Source organism: Camellia sinensis, chromosome 6, assembly GCF_055761805.1.
Source record: "Camellia sinensis isolate YWXY chromosome 6, ASM5576180v1, whole genome shotgun sequence".
Classification (NCBI taxonomy): Eukaryota; Viridiplantae; Streptophyta; class Magnoliopsida; order Ericales; family Theaceae; genus Camellia; species Camellia sinensis.
The window spans coordinates 192,045,394-192,068,742 of NC_138966.1; the positions used below are offsets into that span (position 1 = coordinate 192,045,394).

General features: G+C 41.9%; 1 protein-coding gene across 1 annotated transcript; it reads right to left on the minus strand.

Annotated features, from left to right (window-relative positions):
* Positions 1-1,488: 1,488 nt before the first annotated feature.
* LOC145789318 (sugar transporter ERD6-like 16) lies at positions 1,489-23,090 on the minus strand. The gene is made up of 18 exons (XM_082875716.1): positions 22,838-23,090; positions 22,471-22,533; positions 22,298-22,387; positions 21,881-21,940; positions 10,094-10,159; positions 9,687-9,752; positions 9,503-9,578; positions 9,282-9,346; positions 9,109-9,201; positions 8,918-8,998; positions 8,738-8,822; positions 8,600-8,646; positions 8,456-8,518; positions 8,288-8,347; positions 2,650-2,703; positions 2,331-2,390; positions 1,918-2,032; positions 1,489-1,812 (listed from the first exon to the last, which is right to left on the minus strand). The coding sequence occupies exons 1-18, from the start codon at positions 23,036-23,038 to the stop codon at positions 1,685-1,687; spliced, it is 1,473 nt and encodes a 490-aa protein (XP_082731842.1). The 5' UTR covers positions 23,039-23,090; the 3' UTR covers positions 1,489-1,684.
* Positions 23,091-23,349: the final 259 nt, after the last annotated feature.

The window sequence follows — 23,349 nt, forward strand, 5'->3', positions numbered from 1 at the left end:
AATATTTTAACATTAAAAAATTCTTAATTTTTTAAGCACTACATGTATTATTTAGTTTTCAAAAATAAAAATATAAAATTTTGAAGTAAATATTTTTAAAATTTTGAAATTATATAAGACTAAAATTATATTTAGATTTTTAAATTCCAAAACCATAGATACGATTAGATAGACTAATATTTCCGTGCCATTTTCTTAAGGTTCATAAGTTTTAAGAAAATTAAGAAATTTAAATTAATATTTTGGAACAAATAAAAAATTTATTTTGCTTAATATAGTATAGATATAGATAGATTAGTCAATCCTACATAAAGTAGGGTTTAATTTGATACAATGAAAAAAAATTTAAATCAAATGAACTCAATGAATATGAGGCATGATGTCTTTAACTATGTTAGGATTTTAAATTTTTTCATCCCCTGCACCACATTTTTTTTAATGGAATTTGAGACTTTGAGTGTTATATTTCATATATTTTAAATGATAAATATTTGGAGAGATGATTAACTTTAAATGATTTTAAATTATGTGCCAATTTTAAATGTAAATTAATAGATTGCTTTTCATATTTAGTGTCCCTCAAATTTAAATTTTGAAATGAATTAATATACTTTCTAATTTGAAACTTATAAATCAAGGAATATTAATTCTTTTTTTTTTTTTTTTGATTGAATGAGGCTAGCCAATAAAAAAAAATTATTTATTTAAAATCAAAAAATTAGAAATTTTAGAATGAGAGTTTGAACCTCTAAAAAAGCTTTTCATTAAAAACACCCATTTTCCTTAATATGTATATTGTTTACGCTCCAATGTAGTAAAAATAAAAATAAAAATAGATTGACCACCAATGGTACCAAAAAAAAAATTACTATACTGATCCCACAATCTTTTTCTTTTTTTTTTCTTTTGAACAAAGATATATATTTTCATTCAACTCAATAGGTCACTTAACAAATTCCACAAATCTAGGAAAAATTTAGCATGAAATAAATTTTACTAATCTTTTACGTTGATCCTATAATCCTTTCTTTTTTAAACAAAAAAACACATTTTCATTTAACTCAATAGGTCACTTAGGCACATTGCTAAGGACACGAGGCCCACTCCCATTCATTAATGTTCAAATAGATTACATCACTACCCACAAATTAAAGTTTTAAAGGCAAAAATTTAGAGATAAAATAATTTTGTTGCTAAAAGTGTTATTATTTTGTTTTTAGCAACAAAATTAGGTATTTAGTGATGAATTACTAACATTTTGAGATCAAAAGTTTTGTCTCAAAAAATAAACTTTTTTGAGACCAATTTTTTTTTTTCTTCTTAAAGTGTATTTATCAGTGGAATTTTTAAAATTATCCCTAAAAGTTTCTTTTTTGACTTTTTGAGACAACATTTTAACGACTATCCTCTTGACAACTAAAATTAGCCCCTATATGTTTTTTTACAAAAAATTTTATACTTTTAGAAACCAAAAAAAAAAAAAAAAAATTGATCTCTAAAACTTGCATATTTTGTAATGAAAATCCGAGAGAAAATGTTTTCATGACTACCCTCCATCATTCCAATACCCAACTTAGCCTAGAACTTGTTTCCACATGAACCTTTCTTGTCTTGATCTTGCTTTGATTTCCATTCTCAAAAATAGTACACACATTAGCCAATATCACATATCAAATTCACCACTCTAATCCATGTCTATATGGTTGATGGATGCCTGAATTTCTTCCAATGTTTTTCCCTTGGTTTCTGGTACTACTTTTGCCACAAAAAGCACAGTGAGGGCGCAAAAAACAGAGTACAACAAGAAAGTACCTGGAAAAAAAAAAAAAGAAAATAACGAAAGACGTGGAATTAGTTGTAGAGCTTTTCATCTTCCGATCAATTATTTGTACCAAAAGGTTTGTGAAACATCTAAACCTGTGGAACTCCAGCTCATGAGAAAGTTGAAAGTGTAAGAAACTGCCCAAGCTCCCAACCAGTTCACTAGCACTACCAAGCTCCCGGCAACGCCCTTCACATGTATTGGGAAGATCTACCGCGGCAAGAAATATATAAAATTCATTAATTTTCTTGGTAGTCAATTTGTTTCACAAGAAAACAGGAAAATGAACAAGAACACTTCAAACATGACTTTAAATTCATGTGCATATTTCTGTTTGGATGGAAATTGCAAAAAGCCTGATCATTTGTGAAAATGTATGAATTGAAAAAGTCAGTTTGACATGCTTCCAAACCGAGAAATGGAAAATGCTGAATCCCAATTTCTTCTTTATGTTCTTCAATTTTTCTCAAGAACCAATTAAATATTTTCTCACATGTTAGGAATTTACCTCAGACATAATGACCCAAGGAACTGCTCCCATTCCAATTGAAAATGCTGATATGTATATCTGTTCTCATTGAGAAGAAAAATGTTAAAACATGAAGATGGGCAAACATAGTTTGAAGTCCTATGAATTGTGTCATGGCCCGTTTGGAAAAGCTTATTTGCAGTTTATTTAGTGTAAAATTTGAAATTTCATGCTTAAGCAGTTTAAGTACTTTGAATACTTCTGTATTTGGCAAAAATTTTTAGGGTTTTCAGCAAATAATTTTTGCCAAACAGCATCATGGTAATTGTAGCATGCCAGCTGGTGATTGTTAATTTACCAGGACTCCAGAAACAGCCAGTATTGGGACCCATCCAAGCAACAAACTTTGGCCCTGATTCAAAAAGATCATGAAAAACCATCAAGTCTGCAATGAAAAATAGTTTGTTTTTTTATTATACATGTTAACATATATTAATATAATGTAACATACATTAATATGTATATATATTATATTAACACACATAGCTATACTAATATATTATATATATAGTGGATGCTAGGATGCCAGAGCACGCCTTCGCTTTCGGCTGCTTTCGGCCACTTTCTAATATTTTATGTAATGTAACATAATGATGTTGTAAACAATAGCTCCTATAAATGGAGTCTCCTCTTACACTGTCAGATACAATATATATAAGAGATTTCTTACACTCTCTTATTTGTTTTCATGGTATCAGAGCACAGGTATACTGCCTAGTCTCTTTCCTAGCATCCTTTTTTTTTTTCCTTCTTTCTCTCTCTTGGCAGTCTGCAGATTGCTGCCCCTCTCGTCCTTCTCTCAATTACAGTTTGGACACCACCAAAGCCTTCATCTCTTCACTACGGATCCACGGCCACCGGATTCATCCTCTTTCGCCGTCACACGCGCCGTCACGCGCTAGTTTTGTCGCCGGCGCGTCGCCTGCTTCAGCCTTCAGCATCACACGCGCTCCACGCGCCCCCAGTCGCCTAAGCCACCTCTTTCCGCGTCCCACGCGCTCCGCGTCCGCTAGCCATGCCAGCCGTCCGCGTGAGCCATACCACCCGCGTCCCTCACGCCGGCTCGCACGTCCCTCGCGTCGGCTCGCACCGACTGCACCTGCTGGTCACCCACTCGGCTCCAGCCGGTCCGGCTCTAACCGGTTCAGCCACTTTCCCATGCCGGTTCACCCCCATTTTTGGCCCTTTTTGACCGGTTCAGCCCGGTTTCTGACTATTTTGACCCTTCTGCACCCACTGGTGCCCTTGGAATTTTTAGATTCTCCCTTGCTTGTGCTATTTTTCTCTCATGGATCGCTTGGACTTCTCTAACCACCCTATTTCCGTTATTCTTGACGGGACTAATTATGTCCTATGGGCCCAAGCTATGTCTGGCTTCCTCAAAGGAAAGAAACTTTGGCGCATCATCACTGGGGATGTGTGCAAACCCATTCAAGGGACCCCGGATTCTGCTGCCACGGACTCCACTACCAAATATGTCGACCGACTGGAAGATTGGGATAGTAAAAACTATCAGATCATCACTTGGTTTCGCAATACTTTTATTACCTCTATCAACCTTCAGTTTGGTCGGTTCCAACTTGACTCTGCTTCCTCTCCTGCCAAAGCCATCTGGGATTTTTTACAAGAACGCTATCAAACTACTGGCCTTGCTCACCAATATCAGCTTCTGAGTCATCTTCACCGTATGCGTCAAGACACAACTCAGAACATTAATGATTTCCTCTCCCAAATGTATTCTGTTTGGGATCAGCTCGCTCTTTCTGAACCTCCTTGGGATTGTACTAAGGATGCTGCCTTATTTACTACTTATCGTGACCAACAACGCTTGGTTCAGTTTCTCATGGCTCTCACTCCCCAATTTGAGCCAGTACGAGCATCTCTCCTTCATCGCACTCCTTTACCCACTCTTGAGCAAGCAATTTCTGAACTCCTGTCAGAGGAAACCAGATTTGGTACTCTCCATCCGCACCCTGTGGACTCTGTTCTTGCCACTCCCCAGCTTCGCAGTTCTCCTTCCCCACCTTCACCACAGAAGTCCAATGCCTGCAATTACTGTCACAACCGCAATCTTCCGTCCACTCATCTTCTGGTTAATTGTCCAGTTCGTCTTTGTCGGTTTTGCAACAAGACTGGCCCTGGTCATCTTCAACAAGATTGCTTCCGCAATCCCGCCCGCGCCTCTCGCCCTGGTCCTTCCCCCGGGAATTTCTCTCGCCGCCACTCTCACCGTTCTGGGACCCCGTCGACACCACTACCTGCTCAACGCACTGCTGCTGCTGCCTCCGAGGATTTACCTTCCTCTGTTCCTGTAGACCCTTCCACTCCAGTCTTCTCTCAATCCGATGTCGAAGCCATGTTTCAACATTTTTGGCAGAATTCCGGTACTCCTCCATCTACTGTTTTCTCTGCCACCGCAGGTAACTCTTCTTGGTACTTTGACTCCACTTGTTGTAATCACATGACCTTTGACCCTACTATTTTTACTCCTCTCTTCTACTCCTCATGTTCCTTCTATCCATACTGCTGATGGGTCTCTTCTGTCTGTAAGTCATGTTGGTTCTATTTCAACCTCTCACTTATCTTTATCTCATGTCTATCTTATGCCTGCTCTTACTTTAAATCTTATCTCCATTAGTCAATTATGTGAGCATGGTCTAACTGTTACCTTTTCCCGTTCTGGTTGTTTGGTGCAGGACCCTCGGATGGGGCAAACTCTTGGGATAGGCCGTAAGCATGGACGTCTCTACGAACTCATCCATCTTCATGTTCCAGATTCCTCTCAGATCACAGCTCCTACCACTGCTGCCACTGCTCCTCCAGCTCCTACCACTGCTACCACTGCTCCTCTTTTATCTCCTTTTCAGCTTTGGCATTGTCGTTTGGGCCATCTTTCTGTTGGTCGTTTAAAATCTTTAATTTCCAGTGGTCATTTAGGTCACGTAAGTTCTGATGTTTTAGATTGTGTGTCTTGTCAACTTGCCAAACAACCTGCCTTGTCGTTTAATAAAAGTGACTCTGTTTCTCTTGCCCCATTTGATCTCATTCACTCTGATATTTGGGGACCCTCTCCTACTCCTACTATGGGGGGTGCACGCTATTTTGTTGTTTTTATAGATGATTTTTCCCGTTTTACATGGTTGTTTCTTATGAAAAATCGCTCTGAGCTCAAACAACTTTATTACAATTTTGCTGCCATGGTTAAAACACAATTTTCTAAAACTATTAAGCTTTTTCGCTCCGATAATGCCATGGAATATAAAGATTTTGACTTTCTTTCTTTTCTTCAGCGTCATGGTACTCAACCTCATCGTTCCTGTCCCGGCACGTCTCAACAAAATGGACGTGCTGAACGGAAACATCGACATATCCTTGACACTACTCGCGCCCTCCTTCTGTCTTCCTCTTGTCCGGAACATTTTTGGGGAGAGGCAGCTCTCACTGCTGCTTACACTATCAATTGTATCCCTACACCTGTCATTCATAATCACACTCCTTATGAGCGTCTGCATGGCACCCGTCCCCCTTACACCACCCTTAGGGTCTTTGGCTCTGCCTGTTTTGTTCTTCTCCAACCTCATGAACGTACCAAACTTGAACCACGCTCTCGCCTCTGTTGCTTCTTAGGGTATGGTATTGAACACAAGGGGTATCGTTGTTGGGATCCTCTCTCCCAGCGACTCCGTATCTCTCGTCATGTAGTCTTTTGGGAACACAAAATGTTTTCTTCTCTCTCTCTCTTCCGTTTGTCCGTTCCCTCATCCACTTTAATTTTTACTGACCCTTCCACGAATCTGTTCTCTGATGAGCTTACTCCAACGCCCTTGCCAGCCTCTCTCGAGTTCTCTGATGAGCTTGCTCCACCGCCCCCACCAGCTTCTCTCGAGCCTGCCTTGCCTACTGGTCTGTCCCATGCACCTGCTACCTCTGATGGTCCTGCTCTTGTTCCCTCGGGATCCTCCCCTCCTGATGCGTCTTTCCCTTTGGTTCCTCCTGCCTCTACTCGACCACACCGGGTAACCCAACCTTCTACTCGTCTTCGTGACTTTATTGTTGGTTCTACTGCTTTTTCTACTTATGAACCAACCTCCTATCGTGAGGCTCGCTCTAATCCTCTTTGGCAGCAAGCTATGACTAATGAATTGTAGGCTTTAGACAAAACTCACACTTGGGACATTGTTGATCTTCCTCCTGGCAAGACTGCCATTGGTTGCAAATGGGTTTACAAAATCAAAACTTGTTCTGATGGATCTATTGAGCGCTACAAAGCTCGCCTTGTTGCCAAAGGCTTCAACCAAGAATATGGTATTGACTATGAGGAGACCTTTGCTCCTGTTGCTCGTCTCACCTCTGTTCGCAGCCTGATTGCGGTTGCTACCACTCGACACTGGGATCTTTATCAAATGGACGTAAAAAATGCTTTCCTTAATGGTGTTCTTCTTGAGGAGGTCTACATGCAACCTCCCCCTGGGTCTACTTATCCACCTCATAAAGTCTGCAAACTTCAGCGTGCTTTATATGGTCTCAAACAAGCTCCGCGCGCTTGGTTTGCCAAGTTCAGCTCTACTATTCATGATTGTGGTTTCACCTCCAGTTCTTATGATACTGCTCTTTTTATCCGGACCACTACTCAAGGGACCACCTTGCTTCTTCTTTATGTGGATGACATGATTATCACCGGTGACGATCTTGATGGTATTCTATGCCTTAAACAGTTTCTTAGCCAACATTTCGAGATGAAAGACCTTGGTCCTCTCAGCTATTTCTTGGGTCTTGAAATCTTCCATGATTCCACGGGGTCTTTTCTCTCTCAGGCTAAGTATACCTCTGATATTCTCACCCGTGCTGGGCTTACGGATTGCAAGACTGCCTCCACTCCGCTGGAGCCTCAGAGTCGTCTTACACCTCTTGATGGCACTCTTCTCTCTGATGCTACCCTCTATCGTCAGCTGGTTGGCAGCCTTGTCTATCTCACTGTTACTCGTCCTGATATTGCCTATGCCGTTCATATTGTCAGCCAGTTTAAGTCAGCTCCTCGTACCCCTCATTATGCTGCCTTAGTTCGTATCCTTCGTTATCTCAAAGGTACCTTGTTTCATGGACTTCATTATTCCGCCCGCTCCTCTCTCCAGCTTCGTGCTTTTTCCGATGCTGATTGGGCTGGGGATCCTACTGACCGGCGCTCTACTACCGGGTTCTGTTTTTTCTTGGGTGATTCTCTTATTTCTTGGCGCAGCAAGAAACAATCTCTTACTGCTCGCTCCAGTACTGAGGCCGAATATCGTGCTCTTGCTGATACTACTCAGGAGCTTCTCTGGCTTCGTTGGCTTCTTGCTGACATGGGCGTTTCCCCCTCTGGCGCTACCGCCCTCTTTTGTGACAATCACAGTGCTCTTCAAATTGCTCACAATGATGTTTTTCATGATCGCACCAAGCACATTGAGATTGACTGTCATTTTATTCGTCAACACGTCACTCGTGGTACTGTTCATCTCCATCCAATCTCCTCTGCTGATCAACCTGCTGATATCTTCACCAAAGCTCATTCTCCTGGCCGCTTCGTTGACCTTGTCTCCAAACTCCAGTTGGTTGATGTTTGTCCTCCTTGAGTTTGAGGGGGGCTGTTAACATATATTAATATAATGTAACATACATTAATATGTATATATATTATATTAACACACATAGCTATACTAATATATTATATATATAGTGGATGCTAGGATGCCAGAGCACGCCTTCGCTTTCGGCTGCTTTCGGGCACTTTCTAATATTTTATGTAATGTAACATAATGATGTTGTAAACAATAGCTCCTATAAATGGAGTCTCCTCTTACACTGTCAGATACAATATATACAAGAGATTTCTTACAATCTCTTATTTGTTTTCAATACATTCACACAACGGTTTTACATTTACAGTTTTGGAATTTTACCTTGAGGAAGAAAGAGGCTCCGGTGAGGAAGCATCCTAAAAATGTTCCGGTTGCTGACACCTTAAAAATTGCAGAACCATTTCGATTAGTTTTCAGAATCTTTTCACTGTGCTTTTACCTCAATAAGTGAATCCGGGAAAGTGCTAATTAAAACTGCTAAGTACTCACCATGAGAAGCGGTCTTCTTCCTGATTTGTCCATTAGTACTGCTCCAACTATAGTTATCGGAACCTATAAACATAATTATCACATTGGCTAGTTTAGATGTAAAAGATTAGGTTCTTTTGAGGACAACCAGAGATTTGGAAAAACCTGAATTATGGCATAAGCTACGGTTCCAATAATGCCCGAAGAGAGTCCTGCCAATGTGAAAAATCAAGTGTTAGTGTCATAGTTGTAATATGCATTTGAATAATTGGAACAGAATAATCAGAAGTTAATTAGAATTACCAGCAGCGACAAAGGTTTGACTGACGTAGAAACCTACTCCATTTATGCCTCCAAATTGTTGGAATACCATTAATCCGACCCCAATCTAAACATAACAAACAAGTTCAAAAATAAAAATGTTACAAGTTACTTTTTAGTCAGAAAAATTCGAATGCATTAACGAGTCATAAAGTTGCTTACAATCACAGAACGGATGTATTTTCTGTCAAACAAATCCAACAGTCCAGCTTTTGGAAGACTTTGAAGTGTTTCAATATTAGTCTGTCAAGATTATTGAAAAAAAGAAGAAGAAGAAGAAGATGTCAATTTTGCAAATGCTAATCCTATTTTAAGGCCATTTGATATGAAATTTCTCAAAAAAAGAGAATTACTTGTATTTCAGCTGCTTCACGTGAAACATCAGCATCTTTGCCACGAAGCTTTTGTAGTGCAGCTTCAAATTCTTTCTTGAGGCCTACCTTTGCCTGAAATCATAAAAATTTAGTCTCGTTCCTTGCCAATTTTCACATTAACAACAGAAATTCTGAATGGAACGCTTTCTCACCAGCCATCTCGGGGACTCTGGAATGAAGAATAGGCCCAAGAGCAGGACAATGCAGGGTAGAAGTCCTTCAAATCAAACCCTATCAATCAATTTTTGAATCTATTGTGTGTCCTGTTTTTCTAATTCTTTGGTTAGCATAAAAATTGTTTTTGGTTAACTAGGTTCAACAGTTTTTGATTTTTTATAAATATTACACGGCATGGTACAGAATTGACATTTACCTGTCAAGGCTAGTGATCGCCATGTTATGACCGTTCCCATCAAGAATGCAACTGATGAACCAGTAACAATCATGAGCTGCAGATCAAGAAGAACCGAAAAACGGGATAATAACATTTTAATGAACTTTTTAATCAGTCACAAACAAACAACTAAACAGAAGATTAGATTTATGTTCCTCCCCACCTGATTAAGTGTTGTGAGCCCTCCACGGAGATTCTTTGGCGCTATTTCAGCGATAAACACAGGTACCTGTTTATCAATCCAATTTGCTCAATCGTTAGAGCTTTGAAGAATAAACCTTAGCTGGTCCCAAAATACTGGCTTGTTTGGTATTATTTTCGTTTTCTGTTTTCAATTTTTGCAAAATACAAAAAACTTGTTCGGTGAACTATTTTCAAAGCTCAATTTAAGATTTTTTTTTTCCCTTCAATATTTCAGAAACTGTTTTTGCATAAAGATGAAAACAATGGGTACTTTATAACTTTTCATTTTTTCTGTTTCCGAAAACATAACAAACAAAAACAAAAAATGATGCCAAACTTCGGGTTGAGACTAAAGTTAACAGCTCAGTTGTTGAATTGAATATTTACCACAAAAGAGAAAATTCCAATGCCATAGCCGGTGAAGAATCTTCCCACATCAAGTAACAAAGATCCCTGTATACAATCATAATACAAAGAGAAATATATAACATCACAATAATGATTTTAAATGCTTCGTTTTTGTTTAGTGCCAAAAGATTTCTATTTCTTTTTATTTTCTCTCCAAATAACACAATCCAAACGAACTGTGAATCTTGAAAAATCTGATGTGCATACTGAGAGGGTAATTTATATCTAAATTGGGCCGAGCTGGGTAATGGGCCGTTGTGGGCCATAGTAAGAAGGGTTGAGTAAAAAAGGCCTTGAAGTTAGCCCGGTCCGAGAAAACCTTGAAGTTAGTCCGGTCCGAGAGAGCTTTGCAGTTAGCTCGGTCATAGCGTACTGTGGTTAGCTCGGTTAGAACCTTGCTATTTGCTAGCTCGGTCTAAGCACGCCATGGGTTGTACAGGAGAAACCGAGGTAAGAGCAGTGAAAGGAAGAACCGATAGTTCGGTCTACTCTGCGGCTTAGCATAGCCATGCTTACCTCGGTCATATTGGAATCCGACCATGGTAAAACCATCTCACTTGGTTCAAGCAGTGAGAGGAGTGTTGAAGGATAAGCATTATCTTTCAGGAATATGATTCCAATGAGGACTCTACATGGAACAATAAGAGTCCTACTAGGATTGTGTCACGCGGAACCTATAAAAGCTCATAGCATCACCTATGGAGAGGTAACACAACTTTGATTCTCGAATACACAGTGCTTTTGTCTATTTTGCTGACTTAGGCATCGGAGAGGTATCCGGCACACACCCGCCGACTAGCTCACGTTTGTGTTTTCAGGAAGTAAAGCGACGTCGTACGGAGGAGTGCAGACTTAATCAACAGGATTATACGAGAAGGTTTATTTCTTTCCTGTACAATTGGCGCCGTCTGTGGGAATCACAGAAAGAACAAAACCTCTTGATCAAAGTTTTTCTCGCTAGATTAGACGCAATGGCACACAATGAAGATTTGCCACAGTCCGCCATTGAAGGACAAACGCCAGAAGGAGGTGGGAGGCGCGAAGGTTTGCCTTTCATCCCTCCCATGGCAGACTTGGAGCCCCAGCGACAGAATCCCCGGAGGGATATAAGGGGAAGGCAGGGTAACAGCCCCCGTCGCTCATCAAGTCCTGATAGGCAAAGACAGAGGATCGACCCTCAAGTTTTGGAGGATCGAGTAAAGGAGCAAGACGAGTTAATCAGGAAGATGGCGGCAGACATGGAATTGATGAAGCGCCAGATAAAAGGGAAAGGGATGGCGACAGGAGAGAGGCGCAAAAACAATACGCCTCCTCGCCACTCTGAAGATCGTGGTAGGCATATCACGCCATCGCATGCGGAGAGTAAAAGCCTCAGGGCAGGCGACACTCAATTAAGGACTTCCAGAACTCGTTACTCCAGGTCTGAGAGAACGAGATCGTTGAGGTCTTACACTGAGGGAAGTACCTATCGGCCCTCACATACGCACCAGACATCATCCAGGCAAACGGAGTTGCCTAGGTCGTCTGACTTACGGACTGTGCTTGAAGAAAGGACACGACGAAAGGAGGATGCCAGGGCACGCGACCCGCACAGAATTTAAGCCTTTCAGTGGTTAGCTCCTCGGACGCACGGAAGTGTCGAGGTAGGAATGCCAATACCGCACCTTGCCTACAAACCAATAGACAAAGCATTGGCAAGCCTACATAGCTCGCCGTTCGTTTCGGCGATTGAGAATGCACCATTACCCTCAGGCTTCATCCAGCCTAAATTTACCACGTACAAGGAGAAGACAGACCCTTACATGCACCTAAGCCACTTTCGCCAGGTCATGGCAGTATACCGGCGGAACGAGGCTTTGATGTGCATCCTATTCACATCTAGTCTTGGCGACCTAGGTTTAACTTGGTTCGAAAGGCTACCAGAAGGTAGCATAGCCTCCTGGGCGCAGTTAGCAGAGGCCTTCGTAACAAGGTTTAGAACGAATACCAAAACCCCAGTGGAGATCGACCAGCTACTCTCCATTGACATGGGTGACAAGGAGATGTTGAGATCCTACAACAGTCGTTATTGGGAGACCTTCAACCAGATAGGAGATTGTCCCACAAATCTCGCCATCGCGCAATACAAAAGAGGACTTCCAGTCGGAAACAGGCTGAGGGACTCAATTACCATGACACCTTTCCTCACAATGGAAGCCTTAATGGAGAGGGTACACCAGCACATTCGGGTAGAGGAGGACGGCGCGCGTGCTAAACAAAGTTTGGTACAGCCTCAATACCAGATAAAAAGACTTCGGCAAAAGTCAACGCGGTAGAACATCCAAGTAAGAACGGGCGAGGCAGGCGAGACAACGGAGAAGACCAAGATAAAAGATGGTTGAGAGTCCGCACTGCCATTACCACGGTGTTCAAGAAACCAATCTACCAAATTCTCAGTGAGATACGTGATGAACCTTTCGTCAGATGGCCAGCTAAATTGGGAGGGGCATAGAAGGACTACGACGACAGATCTTGGTGCACCTTTCATAAAGAAAAGGGGCATCGCACTAAAAACTGCACGCCGTTGAGACAGCATCTGGAGGAGTAAGTGGCAACTGGTCACTTGGACCAGTACATAGAAGAAGGGGCACATCCAGCCCCCCAAAACCACGATCATCCAGACGGAACGCCGATCGACGCCCCACCTCAAGGCGTGATAAACGTGATACATGGACTATTCGAACCTGAGCGAGTATGTGAGCTCAGGGGAATAATCAAGAAGGTTGAGCACTTAAGGGAGGTATTAAGTGCCCAACCTACCGTCAAAAAGAAAGAGACTTAGCAAGGATATATTGCCCTCACAGTGACGCACTGGTCGTCACTCTCCGCGTCAAGGATTACAACGTCAAGCGGATTTTGATTGACCAAGGGAGCTCATGTGAGATAATGTACTACGAAACCTTCAAACAATTGAAACTGGAGGACAAAGACCTGGCACCTATCGTATCTCCCCTAATCGGATTCAACTCAATGCCAGAATGGCCAGTTGGTAAGATTATTCTCCCAATCAGAGTAGGAAGCATTACGAAACAAGTGGAATTCTGGAAATTGAAAGTCCTGTCCACTTACAACATAATCTTGGGGAGGACATGGCTACATGCCATGTGATCGGTAACATCAACCTACCATCAAGTAATGCGGTTCCCCAACGAAACCGGAGTAATTAAAGAGGTCTACGGAGACCAAATTATGTCCAAGCAATGCTTCGTCACAGTAAATGGCAGTCGTGTTGCCAAAGGGTTTGTTCAAATGGTGGAAGAGCCCGAGAGTAATGAATTGTTTGCGGATGTTGGCAAAGCCGCTGAACAGAAGGCAGTGGAAGACTTGGTACAAGTAAGAATAGATGAAAAGAACCCGGATAAGTTCTTTTTGCTTAGTTCATCTATGTCCAACACTGAGAGAATAGAGGTCATGGAATTCTTGACCTCTAATATCGAAGTGTTTGCCTGGACGCTGTATGACATGCCTGGCATTAACCCAAGTTTCATTTGTCACCAATTGAATGTCCACCCAACTGCCAGACCAATTATACAGTGCACTCGCAGATCGGCACTCCACCACGCCGAGATAGTGGCGGAAGAAGTAGAAAACCTACTAGAAGCAGGAGCTATCAGAGAGGTGCACTACCCCAGATGGATATCCAATACAGTAGTGGTGCCAAAGAAGAATGGAAAATGGCGTATCAGTGTGGACTACAAAACAGTCAACAAGGCATGCCTAAAACACAGCTTTCCTCTTCCACGGATAGACCAACTGGTAGATCTGATGGCAGGACACAACTGTCTTAGCTTTCTTGATGCGTACAGAGGGTACCATCAGATCGCCATGTATGAGCCAGACCAGGAGGTTACATCTTTTACGACGCCAAGAGGACTCTATTATTACAAGGTCATGCCCTTTGGCCTTAAGAACGCAGGGGCAACATTCCAACGAATGATTACCAAGATGTTTGAACCATTGTTAGGCAGAACAATGGAGGCTTGCATCGACGACATGGTAGTCAAAAGCAAGGATAAGAATGACCATCTCAAGGACCTAGGTGAGATGTTTCAGATCCTGGAGAAGCACAAGCTACGCCTTAATGCATCCAAGTGCGTTCGGCGTAGGATCTGGCAAGTTTCTAGGCTTGCTGGTGACCAACCGAGGTATAGAGGCAGACCCTTCTCAGGTCAAAGCAATTCAAGATCTAGAGAGGCCGAACTCAGTAAAAAAAAGTACAGCATCTCACTGGTATGGCAGCCGCGCTCAACCGGTTCATCAGTCGGTCGTCAAACAGATGTCGACCATTTTTTTAAGCATTAAAGGCCAAGTTTGAGTGGGATGAAGAATACGACCGCGCCCTAGAAAGTTTGAAAGAATACATGTCTTCTCCGCCGTTGCTAGTGACCCCAATACCTAGAGAAGAACTATTCTTGTACGTAGCAGTTTCACAACACGCAATCAGCATAGTGTTAGTTCGAGCGGAAAGAATTCAACACCTGCCCATCTTTTATGTCAGCAAGACATTGCTGGGCGCAGAAACTAGGTACTTACCATTGGAAAAACTGGCCTTAGCCTTGATGATGGCCTCAAGAAAATTGTCGCACTACTTTCACGCCCACACAATAATCGTCCTCACAACTTTTCCATTAAAAGCTTTGTTTGAGAGGGCGAACTTTTCTGGACGAGTCTTGAAGTGGGTAGTCGAGTTGGGACAGTTCGATATCAAGTTCCAATCCCGAACCGCGATAAAAGCCCAAGCCTTGGTAGACTTTGTCGCAAAATTCACCCCAAGAAGTCATCATATCTGTCCAGTCGACCTGACTAATACATTCGAACTAGGGTTGGAAGTTGACGCCGGAATAGCGCAACCCCTGGTGCAGGATACCCAGTCAGACCTTAAGGCAGACTAGAGTAAAGTAAGAGAGGAAGAAGCAAACCATGCTACACCAAGCCAAGACTCACCAACAAATAAAGACTTGGTACAATCAGATAGCGAGGGACAAAAGACAAGTATGGACCTTGAAGAAAACACCAGCAACACTCTTGATCCCAAGGCATCATCTGATCCCTCCACTTACTGGAAATTGTTTGTTGGAGAGATGTGGAAGCTCTTCGTGGATGGAGCATCCAACAGGCACGGTGCAGGACTAGGAATAGTCCTCATCTCACCAGATGGCCTAGTGATAGAACAAGCAGTCAACCTTGGCTTCCCAGCATCAAACAACGAAGCGGAATACGAAGTGCTTCTGGTAGGCTTAAAATCAGCATCCTACATGAAGGCCACCGAGCTAATGGTTTACAATGACTCACAGCTGGTGGTAAACCAAATTTCAGGTGACTACGAGGCAAAGGACGACAGGATGGCTAAGTACTAAGAGTTAGTCAGAAAAGAGATCAAGAAATTTGAAATAGTACGGATAGAGCAGATCGGCAGGGAAGAAAACAGTAGAGCAGACGAACTAGCAGGCTTTGCTTCAATGGCAGATACATCCGTCCCACATCCGTTACTGATTGACTACTTACCAAGACCAAGCATTGAAAAACCTAAAGTAGAAGAAGCATGTTGCGCCGAACTAGGCCCTTCATGGATGGATCTCATCATAGCATTCTTAAAAGACGGCGTCCTATCGGAAGAGACGAAAGAGGCCAACAAAATAAGAGCAAAGTCGCAGTGATTTTGGCTCTCCCCATCAATGGCCTTGTACAAGAAATCCTTCACAGGACCTTACCTAAAGTGTGTCCATCCCAGCAAAGTTGAAGCGTTCTTATTCGAGATACACGAAGGCGTATGCGGAAGCCACCAAGGAGGAAGATCATTAGCTTACAGAGCCATTTGACAAGGATATTGGTGGCCATACATGCAAGCAAATTCTGAAAAGTATGTCAAGAAGTGCGAGAAATGCCAGAAGTTCGGACACCAAATACATCAACCAGCCAGAGAGCTTCTACCTTTAACTAGTCCGTGGCCTTTTGCAATGTGGGGCTTGGACATAGTAGGACCACTTCCAATGGCACCCGGCAACAGAAAGTTCTTTCTTGCAGCAACAGACTACTTCACAAAGTGAGTGGAGGCAGAAGCACTAACATCAATAAAAGAGAAAGATGTAAAGAATTTCGTCTAGCAAAATATCATCACTCGGTTTGGCATACCAAAAGCTTTGATATTTGACAACGGCACTCAGTTCGACAGCAAAATTTCAGAGGCTTTTGTGAAGAGTACAAGATAGAGTTCTACAATTCTACACCAGCATACCCCCAAGCGAATAGCCAGGCAGAAGCATCAAACAAAGTCATCTTGGATGGACTAAAGAAAAGGTTAAAGAAAGCAAAAGGCAAGTGGGCGGAGGAGCTCCCCCATGTTTTATGGGCTTACCGCACCACACCACGGCGGTCAACTGGCGAAACACCATTTTCCTTGGCCTATGGCATAGAAGCAGTAATACCACTGGAAGTTGGCCTCCCCACTATCAGAAGCGAAAATTTTGATCCAGACTTAAATAGAGAAGCCATAGCATTGGAGCTCGACCTTGCAGAAGAAAGAAGAAAAAGGGCACTGGTTCACATCGCTTTATACCAGCAAGAGTTGTCCAGAAAGTATAACAAGACAGTGCACCCAAGGCAATTCAAGATTGGAGATTGGGTAATGCGCAAAGTAATGGGAAATACCGTGGTACCCGGAGATGGCAAGTTGGGGCCCAATTGGGAAGGACCTTACAAAATGGTCGGATTAGCAGGAAAAGGGACATACCACTTAGAAGATGAGGACATCAAAGCCATTCCCAGGAACACTGCCAATCTCAAACTATTTTATTTTTAGCTTTTTCTTCTAAGTATTTGTAATTTTCTTTTTTCTTTCTCAATAAAACAAGTAGTTTCTTTTCAGCATAGTTGTTTCATTCAGTAAAAGATTGTTTTAGTGAGTTAGGGACATTATAAGAATAGTTGGCCGGAATAACCAACTTTGCACCCCTCCTGAGCCCAAGATAAGGATCCAGACTGCAGGATGTTTGGTCGAAATAACCAAACACTTTGCTCTAAGTTGGCAGGAATAACCAACTTAGAAGTTGGCTGGAATAACCAACACCCCTCCTAAGCCCAGGATAAGGATCCAGGCTACGGGACGTTTGGTCAGAATAACCAAACACTTTACTCTGAGTTGGCAGGAATAACCAACTTAGAGGTTGGCTGGAATAACCAACACCCTTCCTAAGCCCAGGATAAGGATCCAGGCTGCAGGACGTTTGGTCGGAATAACCAAACACTTTGTTCTAAGTTGGCAGGAATAACCAACTTAGAAGTTGGCTGGAATAACCAACATCCGTCCTAAACCCAGGATAAGGATCCAGGCTGCAGGACGCTTGGTCAGAATAACCAAACACCTTACTCAAAGTTGGCAGGAATAACCAACTTAGAGGTTGGCTGGAATAACCTACACTTATTATTCTTCAACCAAGATAAGGATTAAAGCTGAAGAATGGTTGGCTGGAAAAACTAACACTTAGCACTCCTCAGCCGAGATAAAGAGCAAGGCTAAAAGAATGATTGGCTGGATAAACCAACTTTTGTTACTCTTCAACCGAGGTAAGGAGCAAGGCTTGTTATAATCTTTAGCCAAAGTAAAGACCTAGACAGAAGAGGTTGGCTGGCATGGTAAGAGGTATCAAGATTAAGACCGAGATAAGTATCTCGGCTGGAAACTGCTATACTTCATTCTGACTACAGTTAAAAAGAAAAACATATGCATAAATGTAAACTGAGATAACAGTTGAAAAATAAAAGAAGCTTTCATTGAAGATTCAAATCAAGTACAAAGGAGGGGCCTCAGCCCTGTTACAATTTTTTGTCCAAAAGCAAAGAAAAGAAAAGTACAGAATCAAGCAAAAAGATCATCTAAGTCAGCATCAAGAACAATTCAGTCTTCACCCAGAGGTAGCTCGGTTATGGCAAGCACCCCTTGGTTAGGCCCGGTCAAAAGCACCGCATCAGCAGGCAAGAGTGGGATGGAGACCTCTAGAGTGAGGGAGGTCGACTGGCGACCAGGCTGAGTGTTACCTTCTAGAGCCTCATCCTCATCTTCCTCCTCCAGAAATTGTTACTGAACAGTAGCAGCATATTTCGCCAGTGAACTCAGTATGAAATATAGAAGAGGATTGAAGACCTCGGTCTCAGGTCCATGACCGAGCTGCGCCACAGCCCCCCTCCACCTACATTTAAAGAACAAGTCCTTCGCAGCTTCACACTGCTTGATGTACAGGGCTTCGCCTTCTTTGAAACCGCGGTCCTCCACATCTTCCAACTTCTTCTCGAGCTGTGTTATTTCGCCATTCTTTTTTCCTTCAAGCTTGGCTAGCTCGCGAAGATATTTATCATTTATCACGGTTACAGCCTTTTGCTTGTCTGTTTCAGCCGAGCTAACAAGACCGGTCAGACGACCATTCTCGGTTTGTAGCTCGGCTATCTGCTTTCTGGCCTGTTCTAGCTCAGCGGTTTTTTCGTTGGCCTCTGCCATGGCCTGCCTTGTGGTTTTTTGAAGTTCCAACACTCACTTGTGAGTGATGTGGTCCTTCTATATGGCCTACAAAAGGATGGAAAGAAACTTTTTAAGTACGACCGAGCAGAAAATCGTAAGAATTTGAAAGATAAGCAAGGGAGCTACTTACTAGCACCATGGATTTTGTGGACGAGCGAAGGGCCTTCAGCTCGGTTAGGTGGTCATGGTGCTCCATGTCAGGTGGAAAGCAAACGCTCTTGGCCAGATTGAATGCCATTAGGTAGTCTTTTTTAACGACCACTGAATCAGTATCCCGTATAGCACGGTTCTGAAAAGTGATCTTGGGAGCCCACTTGGAAGAGCTAGCTCAGTCGGAACGCTCCGGTTGTGGGTTCGGTAGAGGTCTTGGCAGAATGATGGGATCTTCTTCATCAACAAAGTGTGGCTCGATTGTGGAAGTCCGAGCACGCTTATTGGGACGAGATGATGAGGGTTAATGGGATGGAAGGGCCACCACGGTCTCCTGAGTCTGACCGGCTGGTGGTACCTCGGGCTGGTTTGTTTCGGTCAGGAGTGCCCTTACAGCTCGTTTCTTGGCCATCTCTTGCTTAGCGGTTAGAGGGATCAATTTGATTTGGGGCAAGTTTGGGTCCGGTTTAGGAGAGGCTTCCAACAAAAAGTCAGTTACCTTGGTCTTTCGTTTGCCACTATATCGGTAGGTCGGCTGAAAGTTCAATAGCTCCGTCTAACTTCGGTTTGCATATCGCAGGGCGGCGCGAAGTACATTCAAGTTGGGGTAGCTGTATTGGGACTTGAGAAAGTTCAAATCTGCATAAAAGAAGACAACAGTTAGTGCGGTTTAAGATGAGAAAATCGAAGGAAAAAAAGGCATAGAATGAAGCCGAGGAAACTCTACCGGCTACACCTTTGTTCCAATTTATTCTGTCACCAGGGATCTGGGCTTGTTGGTCCTCAAAATTCCCAGATACCCAGAAGAAATCATCATCGTTCACGTCTTTATCCGGGGTATCCTTTATTATCTTTTCACGCCGGCGTCGTATTCTTAAATAATAGACCCATCCATCTTCAGCGGAGCCTATAGAATATTGATGGAAGAGCTCGGCTAAACCGAGATTAAGGCCAGCCCGGCGGTTTAGCCCAGCAATACCATTTATTATACGGTAAGAATTGGTAGAAAGTTGGGTTGGGCAAAGGTTGGTCTACCTAAGGAATTCACAGAGAAGAGGCTGTACAGGGAATCTTAGTCCGTTTTCTACTATGGACAGAAGGGTAAAGGGAACGAAGCCGTGTTTTTGCCATAGTGTGATATCCAGGTCGGTTAAGGTGAGATGAACATCATCAGGGATGTTATAATCCTTTCGGAATTCGGCCATGGCACCTGGTGAGTTAACTAAGAACCTATACTTTTCCATTTGTAATTTAAGTTATAAATAAATTAAACAGGAGTATTAGCTCGGTCGAAGTATGATGCTAAGTAGCTCGGTTGAGCGCTCAAAGGAGTGCCTGGGTAACCTAAGTCTGCAAAGTGAAAAACAAAGGTGTTAAGCACAGATCGCTGAACCGTGCTAAAAGAAACAAAGGCAAGATAAATAAAGCTCGGCTATGTGAGGTGCTACGGGTATTAGCTTGGTTTGACCAAGGGGCTATTAGCCCGATTGAACTTTTGGGGCAGCATTCTTAGTTCGGTTTTTAACTATGGGAGCTGGTTTAGCTCCAAGTTTTAGTTCGGTCGGTGGTTAGGGCTTTCTAGCGCGGTATTGTGCAAACTTAATGCAGTTCGATAGCCCGGCTAAGAGGTAGGGCCTATTAAAACTACGAGTAGGGTATGAAGTTTTCGTCCGGTTGTTTAGTCCGGCCTGGGTCGTACCTATTACAAACAGTATCCTAGTTCGGTTGAGCAATGATTTTGGATCAAAACTATCATTTCCTAGGTTATTCATATAGACAGTGGTTGTGTTACAAAGGTTTTTTTTAGAAAATGAAAGCAAAAATGGTGTATGCCTTGAAAAACATACAAATAAACATGCTTTGTGTAGCAAAAGAGGTGCGAAATCAACAGAAAGGAAGAAGATTCACTCACCAGTTCAAGGAGAGAGCATTGAAGATATAGGTAGTAATAGAAACAAACGCGAGGTCTGCAAGAACAAGGTTGGAAGAGATGGAAGCTCAGAGAGAGAGAGAGGGAAATGAGTAGTGATGTGTTTGATTCAAAAACGAAGGGTTTGTTTTTGTGTAGAGGGAAAGACAAAAAGGCGGGATTGATCAAAAAACACGAAGTACGAAGACGGCATAACAGCTGCATTGGGCTAATCAGAGTCTGCCACGTGTCCTTGGAATAGAAATCGATTCGGTTATAGAGACTGAAGAGACGTTTTGACCGGACAGGAGGATAGCTCGGTGTTGATCTAGCTCGGTTGGAAAGCTAGAAGCTTTTAGCTCGATTGGAGGGCTAAAGATTTTTAGCTCGGTTAGTAAATAGGTAATCCCTATCATGCTGCATAGATGGAATTAAGGGGCAATTAAGAGGATAATTTATATCTAAATTGGGCCGAGCTGGGCAATGGGCCGTTGTGGGCCATAGTAAGAAGGGTTGAGTAAAAAAGGCCTTGAAGTTAGCCCGATCCGAGAAAACCTTGAAGTTAGTCCTGTCCAAGAGAGCTTTGCAGTTAGCTCGGTCATAGCATACTGTGGTTAGCTCGGTTAGAACCTTGTTATTTGCTAGCTCGATCTAAGCACGCCATGGGTTGTACAGGAGAAACCGAGGTAAGAGCAGTGAAAGAAAGAACCGAACTAGATAGTTCGGTCTACTCTGTGGCTTAGCATAGTCATGCTTACCTCAGTCATATTAGAATCCGACCATGGTAAAACCATCTCACTTGGTTCAAGCAGTGAGAGGAGTGTTGAAGGATAAGCATTATCTTTCAGGAATATGATTCCAAGGAGGACTCTACATGGAAGAGTAAGAGTCCTATTAGGATTGTGTCACGCGGAACCTATAAAAGTTCATAGCATCACCTATAGAGAGGTAACACAACTTTGATTCTCGAATACACAGAGCTTTTGTCTATTTGTCTATTTTGCTGACTTAGGCATGCATCGGACAGATATCCGGCACACACCCGTCGGCTAGCTCACGTTTGTGTTTTTAGGGAGTAAAGCAACGTCATATAAAGAAGCACAGACTTAATCAATAAAATTATACGGGAAGATTTATTTCATTTCCGTACACATACCATGGAGATGTAGACTGCTAGCCATCCTGTGATGCAAAAAGCAGCTGACAACCTCATTGCCTGCTTGCATGAAAATACCAAAAAAAAAAAAAAAAAAAAAAAGAAGGTTTAATTCTAACAATATAGCTTGAGTGTCATGATAGCTTTGTCAGAAGTTTGAAAATTTTGGTTGTGTTTTCATTTTCTTTATTTTTATTTTTGCAGGTTTTCGGTAACTAAGACAATGGAAAGTTTGAAAACAATCGTCCTTTACATATCATTTCCATTTAAGTGCGAAAACAGTCTTTGAAAATTACTTTTTGTTCTTTCCCGAAAATGGGCTATTTTCAGAAAAAAAAAAAAAAAAAAAAAAAAAATTGAAAACAGTTTGCCAAACAAATTTATGTGGTTTCCAAAAAATGAAAGCATAAGGCATACTGCTTTTCTACCAAAGAAGTCCGAAATCCGGCCACTTGAAATAGCACCAATCATGGCACCAATGGTCAATATGGAGCCAAACATGGAGTACTGCAAGATGATGATAAACAAGTCAATACAATTCATACACTTTGGCACCAATTTATATACCAAGAAAGATTAAGAAGGCAAACCTCAGCTAGGGATAGATTAAGATCTTCCCTTATAGCAGATTGAGTGGGTGCTGAATAGCCCACCTGCAAAAAAATCAACTTAAGCTAAACAAATTCCTCTTTTTTTTCTGTTTTTGTAAACATTTTGTAATTTTTGGTGTTCCTGATAAAAAAAACCAAAAAAGAAAAAAAGAAAAAGGGAAAAGGAAAACTGTCAATAAAAATGCTTTTTAATAAAAAACTACATAGAATACACAGGATCTTCTGTCCCGCTGTCCCGAAACACTTATTTTGAGATTCTCACATAATTCAACGATTGTAAATGTTTTGAGACAAAAAAGTACGGAAATTTTGGATGGAGAATTCTTGGCGTAAAATAGATACTCACACATGATCCGAACTCAAAGGAGCCGCAGACAGCGACAGCAGTACTTAGCAAAACCATTGCATTGGAACCTTTCTGGTCACCCAAATCACTCTCATCATCCTCAGAATCAACAACTTTCTTATTCTCAATAAAGGGTTTTCCCAAATCCTCAATTCCATTGCTGTCACCATTTTCAATATCCTTACACTTCTCAATTGCCATTTTCTATCTAAGTAAGGGAAAACAATAATATAGTGCTGGTATTTATACATGTGCAGCAATGGAGGTAGCTAGATAGATATTTATGAGTTTGTCTGGTGTCAATGATGAAGAGAGTTTGTGTCAATGATTGAATTTCGGATCAGAATGAGTCGGAGGTTTCACATTTTTAGCAACTTTTTTTGTTTTTAAGTTAATTTTTAAAAAACTTGTTATTTATTTATGTTTTTTCACATTTTAGTTCCTGTTATATTAGACTACCTTAAAAAATTTTAAAATAAAGATTGTACCAAATTATAAAAAAATAAATAAAT